Genomic DNA, 18148 nt, shown 5'->3' on the forward strand with positions numbered 1-18148 from the left:
AATGTTCAAAAACAAAGGTCAACGTTCAAAAATGGAGGTAAAGGTTCGAAAGCCAAAATTCAAGTCATGAACAAATTTGCTTGAGCTAAAAAAAAACATCGCGAATATTATACCGGGATGAAATAGGTGTAGGTGGCTGAATTAGGTGTATTAGTTTGGGTGTAGGTAAGAAGGCAGGGGCGTAGGTAATTGTCGGGAGTGGGGTGTATATAGGGGGATAGGTAAGTGGTTTGTTCCTAGGAGTTAAGGCATTGTGGGTGGTAAGGTAGGTTGCGAGTAGTGTAGTCAGGGGATAGATAGGTGCCCAGCGGCGGTAAGTTAGAACAGTGTACGTAGGTGCTAGAGGGTGGGGATAAGGTAGGTAGGTGGGGTATGTAGTGTAGATAGGTAGGAGGGACTTTTAAGGAAACAAAAACTGCCGAAACAACTTTTTCTTTTTAAATTTTACAAGCAGTTACCAAATACTATATATTACAAATTAAGCTACTGCTAAATTCCAATGTTCGTGAACAGAAATTAACGTTCAAAACAGAAGTAAACGTATAAAAAGATCATCATATTTCAAGACATGAACAAACTTGCATCCGCTAAAAAAAACAGCCAGTAGTATACCGGCAAGGACTCTATCAGTCGTGCGATATAATTAATCGAACCTTTCTTAAAATAAGAATTAGCAAAAAATACGACGAAATTAATAGGCTATATTGTTTTAAAAATGTGGGGATAGTTCGTGGAGGTAGGTGGGATGGCTGTAAGTGCGGGGGGATACTTTGGTTTGGGGGATGTGGAATAGGTAGAAGGGACAGTAATGAGAAGATAACTTATCAAATTATTTTTTCACCTCGAGTATTACGAGCAGTTCCTTACTACTGTGTATTAGTAACTATGCTACTGTTAGAGCCCAATGTTCGAAAACGTCAGTCAACAATCTAAAAGAACCCACTAACGTCGGGCGAATTGCTCTCAAACGACCGGCGAGCGGTTGGCTTCGTCAGTAACTAGCCACGGTTTAGTGAGGCTAGCTTTAGCTTAATTGAAGGGGCGTGAAGTGAGGGTAAACGATGACAATACGCCACATAACAGCAGCTGAAGTCAGACATCAACAACGGAGACAGAGAGAGAGAGAGAGAGAGAGAGAGAGAGAGAGTGCGAGAGAGATGAAACGTGAACGAGAAAAAGAACGAAACCCCAACCAACAGTGAGAGTTAGAGCTAGGAATATTTTCCATGATGGGATTCGACTCTGCAACTTCTAGTTTTCTAGTCTTGTTAGTAAATCAATCATATAGAAAAAAACTGAAAAAGGCAAAATTAGAAAAAGTTTTCAAAAGTTCTAAAAACAATTTTTGCCTCGCAAGTTCTGTCAAGTAACCCATCTCCAAGAATTTCGTTGACCAGTAATGGTCGTTAAACTCAGAAGAAGACAAATTTGACTTCGTCATTAGCTAGCCACGGTTTAGAGAGCCTAGCTTTAGAGAGGCAACAAAAGAGTTGAGAGAGAGAGAGAGAGCGATAGTTTGAGAAAGATAATACGTGAACGAGAAAGAGAGAGAGAAAAAACCCCAACTGACAGAGAGAGGAAGCTAGGATTTTTTGCATGCTGAGATTCGACTCTACAACTTCTAGTTTTCTATCTATGTTAGTAATTATGTCATAAAAACAGAAAAGTGCAAAATATATAAAAGTTTCCAGATTTCGCAGTAAAAAACAATAAAAACCATCTTTTCTCTTTGGAGTTCTGTCAAGTAACCCATGTGCAAGACTTAAAAGTTTTCGTTGGCCAGTAATGATTGTGAAACTCAGAAAAGGATAACAATTCAAAAATTTCAAAAGAATTGCAAATTGTAACAAGATTTTGCTAAAGTTCATGATATTAAACCTTCAGAACCAATTCAGAAACTATCCAGTATCCCTATTTCAGCAGCTTATTATCAAATCTCAGAGGAGGTTCCAGGCCCTTGGTCGAAAATTAAAAAAATTTAAAAAAATCAGAAATGTTCAAAAAAATTTAAAAAAATTGCAAATAACTTTTTGAAAAAATGGCTTCAATTTGTAATGTTGAAGGTCTGCAGAAATTTTCTTTAAATCTAGAAAATATTCAGTAACCTATTATCAAACCCTAGAGGACGTTCTTAGGCTCCTTGATGAAATTACTTTTCACAAAAATTTCAAGTTTTACAAAAAAATTGTGATAATAAGAAGTTAAACTTTGTCAGCAACTTATTATGAAGCACTTAAGGATGTTTTCTTGCCCCTGGGTCTGGAAAATTTTGAATAATGACACTAAATGGCAAAGAAATGAAAAAAAAATGCAAGTTTTGTAAGAAAAAAAAATTCCTGTTGTTAAAAGTTGAAAAATATTCCATTACCACTATAAACAATGCAGTAATAAAAAACTCAATGAAAAAAAATTTTCAAAAAGCTCGAAAAATTTTTTGAAAATTTGTATAAATTTGCGTGTTTTTGTTTAGATTAACAAAACATATAGCTCTTAATATGGCCATAAAAAATCGTGTCTTGCAAAAGACCTTTATCAACTTTAACCAGCCTCGGTTTTAGACCGGTCCGGCAAAAACTTTAAAAAATGACGAAAAAACAAATAAGGCAACATTTTGGGCTCAAAAGCTCCAAAAACTGACCTTTTAACCTTAAACTACGGCCTTCCCGGTCGCTTCATCACACTAAGCACTTGAAAGACTACTAAACGCGGTTACGGGCCTTTAATGAAACTTAATGCCCACTGGGCGCTACATGATTAGCCCGTTTTTAAGGAGGAAAACTCAAATGGGTCAGACGAAAACTTGGTCACGCGAAACATCAGAAGAAGATCTAACAGGACTAATAACATAGCCAGCAGATTGCCGGAAAGCAGCCGCCGTTGACGCGCTAGACACACATCGGGATTGAAACAGAAAAAAAGAAAGGATTAAAATTGAGAAAACTTAGATTACCTAATTCAAAAAGATTGGATGGGATTCGACTCTGCAACTTCTAGTTTTCTAGTCTTGTTAGTAAATCAATCATATAGAAAAAAACTGAAAAAGGCAAAATTAGAAAAAGTTTTCAAAAGTTCTAAAAACAATTTTTGCCTCGCAAGTTCTGTCAAGTAACCCATCTCCAAGAATTTCGTTGACCAGTAATGGTCGTTAAACTCAGAAGAAGACAAATTTGACTTCGTCATTAGCTAGCCACGGTTTAGAGAGCCTAGCTTTAGAGAGGCAACAAAAGAGTTGAGAGAGAGAGAGCGATAGTTTGAGAAAGATAATACGTGAACGAGAAAGAGCGAGAAAAAACCCCAACTGACAGAGAGAGGAAGCTAGGATTTTTTTCATGCTGAGATTCGACTCTACAACTTCTAGTTTTCTATCTATGTTAGTAATTATGTCATAAAAACAGAAAAGTGCAAAATATATAGAAAGTTTCCAGATTTCGCAGTAAAAAACAATAAAAACCATCTTTTCTCTTTGGAGTTCTGTCAAGTAACCCATGTGCAAGACTTAAAAGTTTTCGTTGGCCAGTAATGATTGTTAAACTCAGAAAAGGATAACAATTCAAAAATTTCAAAAGAATTGCAAATTGTAACAAGATTTTGCTAAAGTTCAAGATATTAAACCTTCAGAACCAATTCAGAAACTATCCAGTATCCCTATTTCAGCAGCTTATTATCAAATCTCAGAGGAGGTTCCAGGCCCTTGGTCGAAAATTAAAAAAATTTAAAAAAATCAGAAATGTTCAAAAAAATTTAAAAAAATTGCAAATAACTTTTTGGAAAAATGGCTTCAATTTGTAATGTTGAAGGTTTGCAGAAATTTTCTTTAAATCTAGAAAATATTCAGTAACCTATTATCAAACCCTAGAGGACGTTCTTAGGCTCCTTGATGAAATTACTTTTCACAAAAATTTCAAGTTTTACAAAAAAATTGTGATAATAAGAAGTTAAACTTTGTCAGCAACTTATTATGAAGCACTTAAGGATGTTTTCTTGCCCCTGGGTCTGGAAAATTTTGAATAATGACACTAAATGGCAAAGAAATGAATAAAATGCAAGTTTTGTAAGAAAAAAAAATTCCTGTTGTTAAAAGTTGAAAAATATTCCATTACCACTATAAACAATGCAGTAATAAAAAACTCAATGAAAAAAAATTTTCAAAAAGCTCGAAAAATTTTTTGAAAATTTGTATAAATTTGCGTGTTTTTGTTTAGATTAACAAAACATATAGCTCTTAATATGGCCATAAAAAAATCGTGTCTTGCAAAAGACCTTTATCAACTTTAACCAGCCTCGGTTTTAGACCGGTCCGGCAAAAACTTTAAAAAATGACGAAAAAACAAATAAGGCAACATTTTGGGCTCAAAAGCTCCAAAAATTGACCTTTTAACCTTAAACTACGGCCTTCCCGGTCGCTTCATCACACTAAGCACTTGAAAGACTACTAAACGCGGTTACGGGCCTTTAATGAAACTTAATGCCCACTGGGCGCTACATGATTAGCCCGTTTTTAAGGAGGAAAACTCAAATGGGTCAGACGAAAACTTGGTCACGCGAAACATCAGAAGAAGATCTAACAGGACTAATAACTTAGCCAGCAGATTGCCGGAAAGCAGCCGCCGTTGACGCGCTAGAAACACATCGGGATTGAAACAGAAAAAAAGAAAGGATTAAAATTGAGAAAACTTAGATTACCTAATTCAAAAAGATTTAATGACCTGGCTTTAACGGTTTATCCCGTTTCTTTTGATTTTGCTGTTTCGACATTGGCCGTTTTCACTAAATTACGTAATTCAATGCTTGAAAGAATTTAAAATCCATTCAGTTGAAACAGTGAGTGAGGTAGGTCAGAACGTGAAAGTCGTGATTATGTAAAACGAAAAACGTAATCAAAACGTAAAGCAAATTAAAACATAGCAGGAAAAGTCCTGACATACAATTCAACGACTTTTCATTGACTAAACAAACAACTAGCATTAGAAGGTACTATTACTTGATTGGGAAAATCATTTAGAAAAAAAACCGATCCAAAAAATTGAAAACGTAAAAAACCAAAGTGAAATTGCCGCATGTGAACAAAAAACCACTAGCGAGAAAGCGAATTTTTGTTCAAACGTCGTTTTCTCACTCTAATTAAAAATTACAGCAAACAAAATTCACGCTGCAAAACCACTCACTTTTTCGCTCAATTTCCTGTTTCGGCGTGACCAAAATCACTACTCCAATTTGACTTCAAAAATCATGAAAACGTGTGAACAGATCTTAAAAGACAGCGCACCAATACAATTCAAATTCTTTCAATTGTAAAAAGGAGAGCGCCAAATAATAGCCGTTTAAGAGGTTGACGGCGGCTATTAATAATCGCTACAAATTTCGTTTGATAGCAATTAAACAGAATTCAACGTTCTAAAACAGAGAAGTTAACGTTCCAAAAAAAGTCAATGTTCGAAAACAAAAGCCAAAATTTAAAGTCGTGAATAAACTTCCGTCAGCAAAAAACTGTAGAATCTGAATACTCTTCTTCGAGTTATAAAAACTGGCAGAACACCAATACTCCCATTCGATTCGTTAAAACCTGAATACCAATACTATTCTTCGAGTTGTAAAAACCTGTAGAATACCAATACTCCTTTTTTGTTCGCAAACACCAAGAGCACCAAAATATAGCCCTGCTCAGCTTCGCAGCTACAAAAAAAATTCCAAGAAGTTCATTCTGTGAATTAAAAAAACATAGCCGGCAGATTGCCGGAAAAGCTGCGAAAGAATAGACCTGCGTGCCATATAATAGAGATAAAAACAGATAAAGATCTAAAATGAAAAAAAAATCGACGCCGCTCAAAAAACTAGGCTAAAAAACATTCAGCGATAAATTAAAAGCTTGTGAAAATTCATTCCACAGAAGCCTCTTATTAGGGACCTTTACTGCACATATGAGTTCCTTTGACCTTAAACAAATTCAAATTAAACTTAAGTTTTAAAGTGCAAAGTCATTTTATTGAGTGAGGTAAGTCACGTATGATCAAAATCTAATCACGCAATAACCTAAAAACTTTCGCTAAAGCGAGTGAGAAATGATGTCACGCGCACAAATGCCGTTAGTGAGAGGAAGAAGTAATTCAGAAAATTTGACTTTTTCAGCTTTGCTGTGTGAACAAATGTAAAACGAAAAAAGAGCGTCAGACGACGAAACAAAAAAACATAGCAGGACAAGTCCTGACGTACAATTCAAAGAATTGTCATTGACTTAACAGAAAACTAGACCTAGAAAGGACTATGAAAAAAATTTAGAAAAAAATACTATCCAAAAAATCGAAAAAATATTAAAAATCAAAGTGAAATTGCCGCATGTGAACAAAAAACCACTAGCGAGAAAGCAAATTTTTGTTCAAACACCGTTTTCTCACTCTACTTTAAATTTAGAGCAAAAATATTCACGCAAAACCACTCGCTTCTTCGCTCCATTTCCTGTTTCGGCGTGACCAAAATCACTACTCCAATTTGACTTCAAAAATCATGAAAATGTGTGAACAGATCTCAAAAAAAAACATAGCCTGAAGAATTCCGGAAACGACTCGAAGTGAAATGCCACTTACATGCCATCAAATTAATCATCAGAAAAAACCTGCCTCCACTAATTTAGGATTATTTTGAAACAAAACCAAAAAAATCAAATCTATTAAAATATGATAAAAAATCTGATCAAATTTTGTCAGAACTTGAGATCACGAAATAACTATCTCTGCCAAAATTACTTCATCAACACAACTAGTACTTACTAAATCCACTTGAGAAATTTTTAAAATACTTGAAGCCAAATCATGAAAAAATTATCTCTTACAAACAACTTTGACTAAAACATTGGAAAAATTAAAAAAAAAATTAATATTACAAAAGCAATTAAATTCAAAGAAAAATTCTTTTCAGCCAATAGGATATCCAAATGCTCGCAAGACAATAGGCAAGCCATAATAGGCCAAAAAAACTTGTCTAAAGACCAGAAAACGAAAAACTGCAAGAAAACAGTCCCAATTTTTGCCATTTTTCGTCATATTTAACAACAAAAAAGAGCTTTATATCCACAAAACTGTAGGCAATTGTAAACTAAAAATTGCTCGAGTAATAGGGGTCTTTTCAATGCCATTTGAGGCAGTAAAACAAAACAAAAGTAAATAAAATCGCAAAAATTAGCCCAAAAATCAGCAAAATACATGAAAAACCACCGAATTAGCATTAAATTCATATAAATTTCCAGAAACCTTCAAACCACCACCAAACCCAGCCTAAAATTAAAAGAAAATCATAACCAAACCTCTTAACCAAAAAAACTGAAAACAACTGCTTTAAAATGCCGCACGTGAACAAAAAAAATTTCGCTCGCTGACAGAATTTTTTTTCACACCGAAATTTCTCGCTCTCTAGAAAACAGCGATATGAACGAAAAACCACTCTCTTTTCGCTCCGCTCTTCATTTTGTTCAGCAACAAAATCACTCACGTGTTTCAATTTTTTCACGTGTTTCATTTCCCGCTTCAAAATTCACTCCAATAAAATGGATTTAAAAAAAAGAACTTCTCCAATACTCCTCTTCGAGTCGTAAAAAGACAGCGCCCCAATACAATTCAAATTCTTTGAATTGTAAAAAACCAAGAGCACCGCAATATAGCTACGCTCAGCTTACAGCTTTGCAGCTATAAAAAGGTCCCTCATAATAGCCGGCTGAGATGAGGCTTCTTTATTTCTTTGTGTAGCAGTCACACCAATGTCCAAATCCCATTCCTAAGACCTTTTGAAACAATATGCATCACTTCTTGTAACCAAAACATTTGAACGAGACAACTATAACACGTGCTTAGGTACTGAGCTTAGATACTTAGTTATGTTTACCAAATAAAAGATAAAAAAGAATTTATTTTTTTTCTACACACATAGTTACTTTTTCTAGTTATTGAAGCTTTTATTCACTAATCAACAGAAAAAATAATAACATGGTTCAACTTTTGAAAGACTGCAGTTTATGTTACAATAAAGTCTGTTTTGATGTCAACCAATAGGAGGCCTGTCATGATTAGGGAATCACCAGGGGGACGTGGATGAGGCATCGGTTGAGAAAGTGATGGTGTTGTAGAGGGACTCTTTGGTCATTCCAGCAACCATCAATGCCCAAGTCACACTCATGCACAATATGATGAACACTACCGGCAGCGAGACATAGTAGAGCTCGAATTTGTTGAAGAACGTCTGAATAAAACGTCAGTAGTATAGTCATTTGCTTAGTGACTAAGGGGGGGGGGGGGGGTTCGCCCCCCCCCCTACAAGAAATTTGTTTCGAAAAAGTGAAATCTTTGTAATTTTTGTTGGTCACGGAGCAGATTACTATACTTTAACTATTTTCCTGAGTTTGTAGGTTCATGTAACATTTGGGTTTGTGAGGAAAGTTCATTTTGCCGTGCAAATGGAGGTAAAATTTTGTGGGGGTTTTGAAAGTGGGAATTATTTAGACTTGTCAAATGTTGTTTACAGCGGCGGAATTTGTGGGGAATTAAATCAAAAGGATCTTGTCTCTTGGATATAAACCTTCATGGTCGGGTTAAATTAAAATCTTAAGTGTTTTTACGGGTTTGTAATTACTTTGCTTCAGTGAGGAAAAGTGTTCAAATTAAAATTAAAGATAAATTGTGTCGGTGAATAGGGGGAATGAAAGGCAGTTTCTGGGACCCAATAATATTGAGTTCTACCGTATAAATTGGGTTTGGAAATAAAGGTTTTGCTTATAAACATTTGGTGTATTGCCCCTGTGTTTCTCTAGTATATAAATAGACATTCTGAATTATCCTTATTGAAAGTCATATACCCGCAACCTACTGTTTTACTGTAAGAAATTTGAATCAAATTCAGCCTAGTTTTTGGCAAATGTCCGTGATTCAATTTAAAGTTTGTGAGATAGTTTTCGATGAATTAAAAGAAAAATACGATCATTTTGCATCCCATCACAGAAATATTTACCTGAAACATTGTACAAAAGGTTACGAACCTGTGTTTTTCCTCCCACAATATAAACCTCATCTGAAGCACAAAACATTCCTCAAACCCAACCCTTTATATAGCTACCAATCCCTTACAGCCTGTGAAATTCCAGATCAAACTTGCCCCTTTTGTAGAGGGATGTTTTTTTATAAACGGGAATTGGAGCAGCACCATCTAGAAAATAAGTGTTTAGGCAATAAAGTCCAAAAAATTTTCGGCAGGAAAGTTGGACAAAGGTTATAAAGTAAGTTATTTTTTCAACGCTTTAGCAAAAACAGAATTTCAATGGTTTATATTTGTATCATTTTAACTTTCTTTTCTGTTACAGATGTACTTAAAACATACAAAGATTAACTAATCAATTTGAGTCAGAATCATACATTACAACTCAAATGGGTTTAATTGAGACGACTGGTGAACCATCATCGTTACTTTGCGCTTCTTCGTCAGTATTTTTTCCTGAGTTTTTTTGAGTTTGATTGATTGTTCTCTGACCTACTCTCGTCAATTCTGATGTTTTTCTGTTTCCTTTGCTTAACTATTGACAAGGGTAGATGGTCATCACTGGTAGAGGGGGTGGTAATCGCTCTTTGATCTTCTTCGGCTTCCGTAAGAACGAAAGGGTTAGGTGTTTCTTGGTCGGTTTCATCACTTAATTCAGATAAGTTGCTTAAATCCGCGACGTTATCTAGCTCCTCATTCGAGTATGAGAGTTGATTGAATCCTGGATCCGGGGTTTCCCAACCAGATGCTTCTCCCCCCTCAGGTATGTTAAAGACGTTTATATCTTCATCTGATTCGACCCCCCAAGCGGAATCTTCACAGATTTTCTTTGTTAGATACTCGTCCCGGAGAGAAAAATGTCCAAAAGGCAGTGTTGTTGTTCTATCCCCATTTATGTACCTCTTATCGTCATAGGCACTCAGTGCAATTTTGTTCAGACAAACAGTTTGTAATTGATGTTTTTCTGAAGCAATCTTGAAATTTTCGAGCCCGACAAGATTCCCGGTGGCAAAGAGTTTTTTTGAACATATCATGGTAGAGTTTGGACTGTGCAAATTTCTTTGTGCCCTTTGCAGACATTTTTCCGTAACCACCCGCAACTAAGGAATAGAGTTTAGGTTTCAGTGCGCAAAATTCCTCAATTGCCGTTCCAGCCAGCTCATCTTTGAACATGAGCACCACTTTTTTGTTCGACCGATCAAATAATGGGTGGGTTTTCGGAAAGTTTGAAAGGTCAAAGTGTGATATCAAGTTAAGTTTTTTCGCTAGATCTTCATAAAAGTTACCAGTCCGAATTTTGTAAATGAAGCTGTCAGTATCAGAATAGAGTAGCTGACATGATGTTTCCTTTTACATTACATTATAATGAAAATTCATCATAAACTGTTTTGACAGCTCCAAAATGCATGCCCCCACAATGGTAGGTTTGTTCCACATTATGCTTTGTTTCTTCTTCTTTATCGATGATAATTTTTATCGATGATTTTTACTGCGTTTATGTTGCCTTCAGAGGTAGCTTTTAGTAGTTCTTCTTCTGTACGAATAAAAGCGACTGTTACTCCGTTGCGCAAACTTTCGCAGGGTTTACCAAATGTAGAATTTGTCATCAATTTGAAAAAGTCTTGATCAAGTTTTGATGACACTTCTTGTCGCTTGGTAGTGTTCAAATCAATATATTTTCCTAACCACTTTGACTGCTGGAACTTGATTGCATGATGAATTTTGGTTACTTTTATTCCTTGTTCTACAAAGAACTTTAGATTTTTGTGATGAACAACGTAGTGCTTTTTAGGGTGGAAGGTTTTGCATAAGTTTCTCAGTTTTAGCCGTTGTTATTTTCAGGGCGTTTTTCATTTCTGTTTGATATTTACTGAGCTCTAATGGGTCTATTGGCTGCTTGTCCGAGATGAGTGGAAAATCCGAATGTTTCTCATGCAATTCATCCGGATATTCCAAGTCAACTTCCACAACATAACCAATATCTCCCTCATCATCCGCATTAATGATATCCTGCAAAGTAATCTCTGTAATTAATTCAAAAGCTCTCAATGGAAGTGGATATTTTAACATGATCCCGCCATAAAGATTGTTGGCGTCAATGTACACTATTGACGCCACTTCTTTCGACGCACCGAAGTTTGGTAGGAGAGGACTGTTTGCAGTTTCCAGCCTTAAGCTATTGACTGAAGCTGTCCCACCACGAATCATTCGCTCAGTCATGTCAAGCAAATTGCGGTCCGTCAGCAGCTCAAGGTCCGCTTTGCAAACTTTCAAAGATGCAGCGCCTGATAGATTTGAGGCTGTGTAGAATTGTGCACAGTCCAGCTCGCAGGTTTTGTAGCAAACAGACCTGAGTTCTTCGAACCAGCATGCAAGTTAGAGAACATCTACAGTGAGGTAGAGCTCAAGGAAGTGCTTCAGGCTGTCACAATTGAACTCTTCGAATATCTTTTCAAGGTGGTCAAGTTCAGTGGAGGTTATGTCAATCCTGTTGTCCTTCAAACTGTTTTTCCAATGTCTGAGGTTGGGCAGTTCATGGTCAATCAATTTTTCAAAACTGTTAACAAATGAGTAAGGAAAAATCCCCTTCTGTTTTAAAAGTTCATGTTGACTATATCCACGATAGAAGTTGTCTAAATTTGAGAATTTGTCATGTGGCAAAGTTTCACCAATTTACTAAAGCTATTGGGCATAAACTTGAAAGTAACAATGAAACGCAAGTACTCGTATACGAATACTTCGTCTCGCTTGCGCTTTCGTCTCTCAATGTATACACCATAATTCAATGCAATGAACTTCTTATCGTTTGTTGGGATTACGTCAATCTTAACATTCTCTGATGCAGAGTGCAATGTTTTGACAATGTGATGAAGATCGTAGTTCATCATGTTGTGTGCAATGACTGGTGTATAATTGAGGGTTCTACGTTTCAAATTGCATTCGTTGTGTGCATACCACAGAAATTGTCCGGAAAAGTGACAATGGTCAAGAACCTTCTCATCTTCGTTTTCGAAGGCAGCATTGCAAATCCAACAGTTAGTATGAATTGTTTTTGCACGGGCAACTCCGATGAATTTGGGAAACTCTCTTCTGATGAAAAAATGTCTCGCCAATTTCTCAATTTTGGACAGAAACCTCTCCATACAGTCAGGACCTCTATATATGTCAAAGTATATGGGTTCAGGATTTCTGTGTTCTATAACAAGTAGGCAGTAACTGCACGGCAAATGTTGCTCTAAAGCGTATGTTCCGGAGATATTTTGATTGTTTTTCACAGTTTGTACTGGGACAATGAGGGATTCTAGGTCCAAGTAAATAACAAATGGAGAAAACCACCTTGCAGGAAAGTTTTCGAACGCTACCTTGTTTTTTGTTGTATCAGGCATTGTAATTTGCAATGAATCCTTGTCCAGACAGTATTGCTGATGCGTGTTCAGGTGTTCAATTGAAGAGCAAATGTGAAGGCAGTTGCGACACAGAGAGCTTCTATCACGATACTCTTTTCCAGTGATTTTTGAGACAAGTTTGTGAAGGTTGATTATCAAAACAATGATAAGTTTCTCAGTTGCTAATAAGCAGTAAGTCAAGAACAAAAGGATACGTTTTCCCCGAAGACACTCGTAAGGGTATTAGACGATTTGGCTCGTACCTGAAAAATCAAGTTTTAAGGAATGCTTCTCTATCATTCAATTTTTCACTTGCTCTTATCAGTCCTTAATTTTATTAGCTCTTTTATTATTGTTTTATAGAAACGGATTGAACGTTGAAATAGTGGTGTATAGTGAATGCTTCTTACCTGAAGACGTTAACTTGTACATCATTCAAGTCCTCGAACTTGGAAATATCCATGAGACTCATTGGCATATCGAACTCTCCCACCGGTTGCTTTGCTGAAGGGTTTTCACTGCTGCAGGTTAAGACGTTTGTTCTAGGTCTGAAACAAGGCCTTGGTGGTTCCAACTTCTCGTTTTTGTGAACAAGATGATATCCGGCTGTGAAGCAGTACAAGAAGCACTTCTCGTCATTTGAGTTGTGAATATTTAATAGATTCGAATCTCTGCGCAACAGGTGACCCTCTGAAAAAGGTATGAAGATGCTCCCACGTATTGGGACATAACGCACTAACTTTATTGCTACTTTGTCTATGGTCTGCAGCTGCCAACCGCTTCCATAGCTGGAGAATGAAACAAGTTTTGACACTATGGTGTCAACTAGATCTTCATAGGTGGTGTTAGAAATGCTGGTATAGTAAACTGTCGTAGTGTGTGTTGAAGTAGACAGTAACTTTTTCCGGATCTTCATCTGTTGGTTTTTGGAGGGTCATCTCAACTATCAGTTGCACTTTTTGTGGGAATTGATTCGTGTGTTTTCTTATGACGTCCTCGATTTCACTCCGTTTTCTGAAAAAATATTCCATGATGTCCAGATCGTTGACTTGGGGCACAAGTTCATAGTAGTTAATGCCACCTTTGATTGAACTCAGTATTGGTGTCGAAGGATTTGTTTGCCGTGGATCCAGTTCAGGAACGGGAAGACCATGTTCGTTATTCACGTGATTAGCATAATCAACTTTTGATTGTAAACCCATTCGACATGAGTAACAAACTTTAAAAATGGGTTGGTGGTGTGACACAAGGGAATGTTTGCGTAGGGAAGGCAAACTCTTCTTTTCTTCTGAACAACTGGAACAGCTAAATGTGGGTACGTTTGGATAAATGTTATGTCTTTTTTCCAATTGCTTAGTTAATGATCGTCTATCAGAAAGCTGTGCTGAACACTCGCTGCAAATTAGAGGCATTTTTTGAGATGATTGTTTGGTTGATGTAAATGTCTTCAATCAAAAATAAGTGGAAGAGAATTGTACAAAATTAACGTTTAATCTACAAAATGTTCTAAGAAAGGTGACTTAACCATAAAAATTATATTAAAAAGGTTTCGCTTATCTTTAGACAATGTTTGGTAACGAAGAAAGCAAAGTATATGATCAAACTTTTTAAACAAAAGAGAAATTTGGGTTTTCAAACTCTTGTAAAATCTTGAAAATGTTCAACAATATTTCTTTAGATGTTAAAGCTCCAATTTAGACAGAGAAATGCGAAAGTGACGGCTATAGCAAATAGACAATAAAGGTGTGCCCCCAACCTGTAAATCTTTCACACCTATGGAGTTCAGTCACAAAGATCAAATGTTAATGGGTTATCTAAGGCACTAGAAATATCAACAACCAAGTTCAACTAAAAGTACAAAATTGTACCACAGTTTTCCATTTACCCACCATAGTCAAAGGCATGTAGACCAATAGCTGGGTATATTGGATATATCAATATTCTTATCTCTCTCTCTCGCTCGCTTGTGTTTGTATGTGAGTGTTTGTTTATTAATTCTGTTAAATCTATTCACACACCCCTGCCTTCTAGTTATTCAACGGAACAAGCATAATAGGGAAATTTAAGATAAATTATGGTAGACAAGTTTTGTTTATAGAGTAACTACTCTCGTTCAGACACAGAAATTGAATTGTACCCCCGGATCCTTTCTCATATAATTTGTCTTTTCCCCCTGACTTCTTGACCTAACACCTTACAATCATAAAATTGCAAACAGTGGTTAAAGATTATAACAAAACTTTGGTATGGACTAGGGGTGTGATCACAAATGAATTCAACTTGTCACTCCACTCTAAGTTCCAAATGAACAGCCAAAATCTACAAATAATAACAGTTTTCTACTTTAGAAAAACAAATTTCACTAAATCTGAAAAACTGGAAAAAAGGGGTCAATTCTTTGACCGAGAATTATGTTATGAAAAAATTTTTTCATAGCCATGATTTACTGGTTCAAATGAACTTCTAACACAGACACCTGAGGGCTCACGTAAAAATTTCAAAAATCGTTAATCACATTTTTGAATAACTGCAGAGAATTTGCAAAAAATTGTGATTTTTGATAAAAAGACAGCTAAAAATTTAAACAATTCTCTGAAAATTTATATAATATCAATTACAAAACGAGTGGTTAACAGGTAGAATTCAAACTCATTCAACAAACTACAACGGTGGGAAGGGTTTAGGTATTTAAAAGTTGCTAGAAAAATAAGTTCCTGAAGGAGTTAAAAAATATTCAATTTTGTTTTTTTACTTTCTTATGTTGATTTTATTATAAATGGTTGATCAAAATTTAACAACACAGTATGCCACGGTTATGGGAAGTGATGGAGTTTGTAAAATAAGTTTTTATACTTGAAATTTGCAGATCTTTAGTAATTATTTTCTTGCATTAAGTTAATTTCATATATAACTTGGTTTCGTTTTTTCTTATGAAACAAAATTTGATATTCACAAACTGTTCTAAAACAGCAATTCTCTGTCAATTTTGAACAGAATATCATACATTGCTCATTATGAAAGAGAATGGTATCTTTTTTTCAATGATATCAAATCACGCTAAAAGAAATTGTGATCAAACTATCACAGTTTGGTTTTTTGAAAAAACAGTTCTCACATATTTTCTTGAGTTGAGAATTCTTACAAACAAAAATTAATAGCATGCGGTAACAAACACTTTTGGGACGTGATAATTTACAAAAACATAGAGTTTGCGAGTTTTGTTTCTTCAGAGTAGAAAAGAAATATCATTCGGAGTTTCCAAACAGTTCCATCAAATTTGTTGAAGTTTTTCTTTTTCTTGGTGCGTTGCAGACTTTTGGTATTTCTGTATTCACCGGAGTGACTTCATTTGTTTCTGGTGTATTATCGCTTTCATCGCTTTCTTGACGTTTCACGGGAGTTTCAAAGTGAGTACCCGACAAATTGTTCCAGAGTCCACTCAAGTTTTCATGAGAGCTGAACTTGCTACCGTTGATTTCTGAGAAGACGGGCTTGCCTGAGTACTAGAAGGAGATACTGTTGGACTAGGATCTCTAACTGGAGTAGTCACAGGAGGTGGTATTGAGGGAGAATCAGGAGAGCGGGGTAGACCCTATAGATCGGCAAGATCGTCGCAAGCTTGAACGACACCAAGTTGATTTTAAAGAAAGGAACTGTCTCGCAGTCGTATTTGTATAAGATTTTCTCGAGCTCAACGGGTAGATTGCTAATATCGCAGGCCACAAGAGGCTGATTGATTTTGGATGGAGGAATAATGCCACCCGACGTAATATATGATCCTTCATATGAATCAGTTGACGGTTTTTCGGGCAGCTCAGCTATGAAATTAAAAAAAAATTTTTGGCAGCATGCAGCGTTGTTGGGTAGTCCAATCATCTTTTTCATTAAACCGTTTTTGTGTTATGATAACCACGAAGTTTTCATAATGCGTTTGATAAATAATTGTCCTTTCAAAGGATTTTTCGCTTTCAGAGAGAATATAGTAAGACGTTTCAGAAATTTTGATCAACTATTTCGTAATTAGAGGAAAAATGTGATTCAAAACAAAATTTGTATGAAAATGAAAGTAAAATCTAAAAGTTTAGTTTAGTGTGAAAGGCCCAAAGAAAATGAAACTTGTGTTTAGGTGAACAGTTTGTAACTTCAGTTTTTATTAGCAATTTTATGCAATATTATTTGTATGTTAAATTTACTTGCTCATGAATTTCAGAATTTTATTACTCTAATAAAACGAAAGGGCAAAATTTACACAATTGTTACAAGACCTAAGGCTAACTGTTATTTATGCAAAAAAATGAACCCCTGACACACCTATAATTACATGTGTTTTTGATATTCTTATATATATATTATATATATATATATAAATATATATATAAATATATATATATATATATATATATATAAGAATATCATAAACACATGTAATTATAGGTGTGTCAGGGGTTCATTTTATTGCATAGATAACAGCCTTAGGTCATGTAACAATTGTGTACATTTTGCCTTTCGTTTTATTAGAGTAATAAAATTCGGAAATTCATGAGCAAGTCAATTTAACATACAAATAAAATTGCATAAAATTGCAAATAAAAACTGAAGTTACAAACTGTTCACCAAAACACAAGTTTCAATTTCTTTGGGCTTTTCACACTAAACTAAACTTCTTGACTTTACTTTCATTTTCATACAAATTTTGTTTTGAATCACATTTTTCCTCGAATTACAAAATAGTTGATCCAAATTTCTGAAATGTCTTACTATATTCTCTCTGAAAGCGAAAAATCCTTTGAAAGGACAATTATTTATCAAACGCATTGTGAAAACGCATTCTTAGAAACGACAAAATGAGCGTCTCCGAAATCATCATCCAATCCAGCAGTAAAAACCATTTTATTTGATTACGTTAACAATTTTGTTCAACTGTTTTGCTCTAAGTAAATATTTAAAAGTGTTTTCCGCTGTAATAAAAAAAAGTACACTTTCTTTTACACTTATGCTATATTTAGAACTATTCAACTTCTGTATGGAGATTACAACTATACGTTGTAGACAACAAGTAATGTTCTACGAAATCGCACGCATTCTTTAAAACATTTATCAATAGAGCAGTTTCCATATTTTGGTTAACATTTAAACATGTATGTATATATATATATATATATATATATATATATGTATATATATATTTATATATATATATATATACATATATATACATATATATATATATATATATATATATATATATATATATATACATGTTTAAAAGTTAACCAAAATATGGAAACTGCTCTATTGATAAATGTTTTAAGGAATGCGTGCGATTTCGTAGAACATTACTTGTTGTCTACAACGTATAGTTGTAATCTCCATACAGAAGTTGAATAGTTCTAAATATAGCATAAGTGTAAAGAAAGTGTACTTTTTTTTATTACAGCGGAAAACACTTTTAAATATTTACTTAGAGCAAAACAGTTGAACAAAATAGTTAACGTAATCAAATAAAATGGTATTTACTGCTGGATTGGATGGTGAATTCGGAGACGCTAATTTTGTCGTTTCTAAGAATGAAAAACGCTTGATTCGAGTCACATATGAAAGAACCGGAACTTATATCTTTCTAAAATTATTCAAAAAGGGTGAACATGATTATGAACTTCAACAAAGAATAACCCTGACTTTGGAAGAGTTTGAAATGTTGACAAAGAAAACTCCATAAATTCGAGCCGCTGCTCAAAACTCAAATG

General features: G+C 35.0%; 1 protein-coding gene across 2 annotated transcripts in view; it reads right to left on the reverse strand.

Annotated features, from left to right (window-relative positions):
• Positions 1-7876: 7876 nt before the first annotated feature.
• LOC142341701 (gamma-secretase subunit Aph-1-like) overlaps positions 7877-18148 on the reverse strand; it is a 288252-nt gene continuing 277980 nt past the window's right edge. For both annotated transcript variants that reach the window (XM_075392855.1, XM_075392854.1), the window contains exon 6: positions 7877-8226. In XM_075392855.1, the coding sequence (XP_075248970.1) occupies positions 8062-8226 (165 nt within the window). In that variant the 3' untranslated portion in view covers positions 7877-8061. The remainder of the gene's footprint in view (positions 8227-18148) is intronic.

The sequence above is a fragment of the Convolutriloba macropyga genome, chromosome 6 (genome assembly GCF_964194025.1).
Source record: "Convolutriloba macropyga chromosome 6, txConMacr16.3, whole genome shotgun sequence".
Classification (NCBI taxonomy): domain Eukaryota; kingdom Metazoa; phylum Xenacoelomorpha; order Acoela; family Convolutidae; genus Convolutriloba; species Convolutriloba macropyga.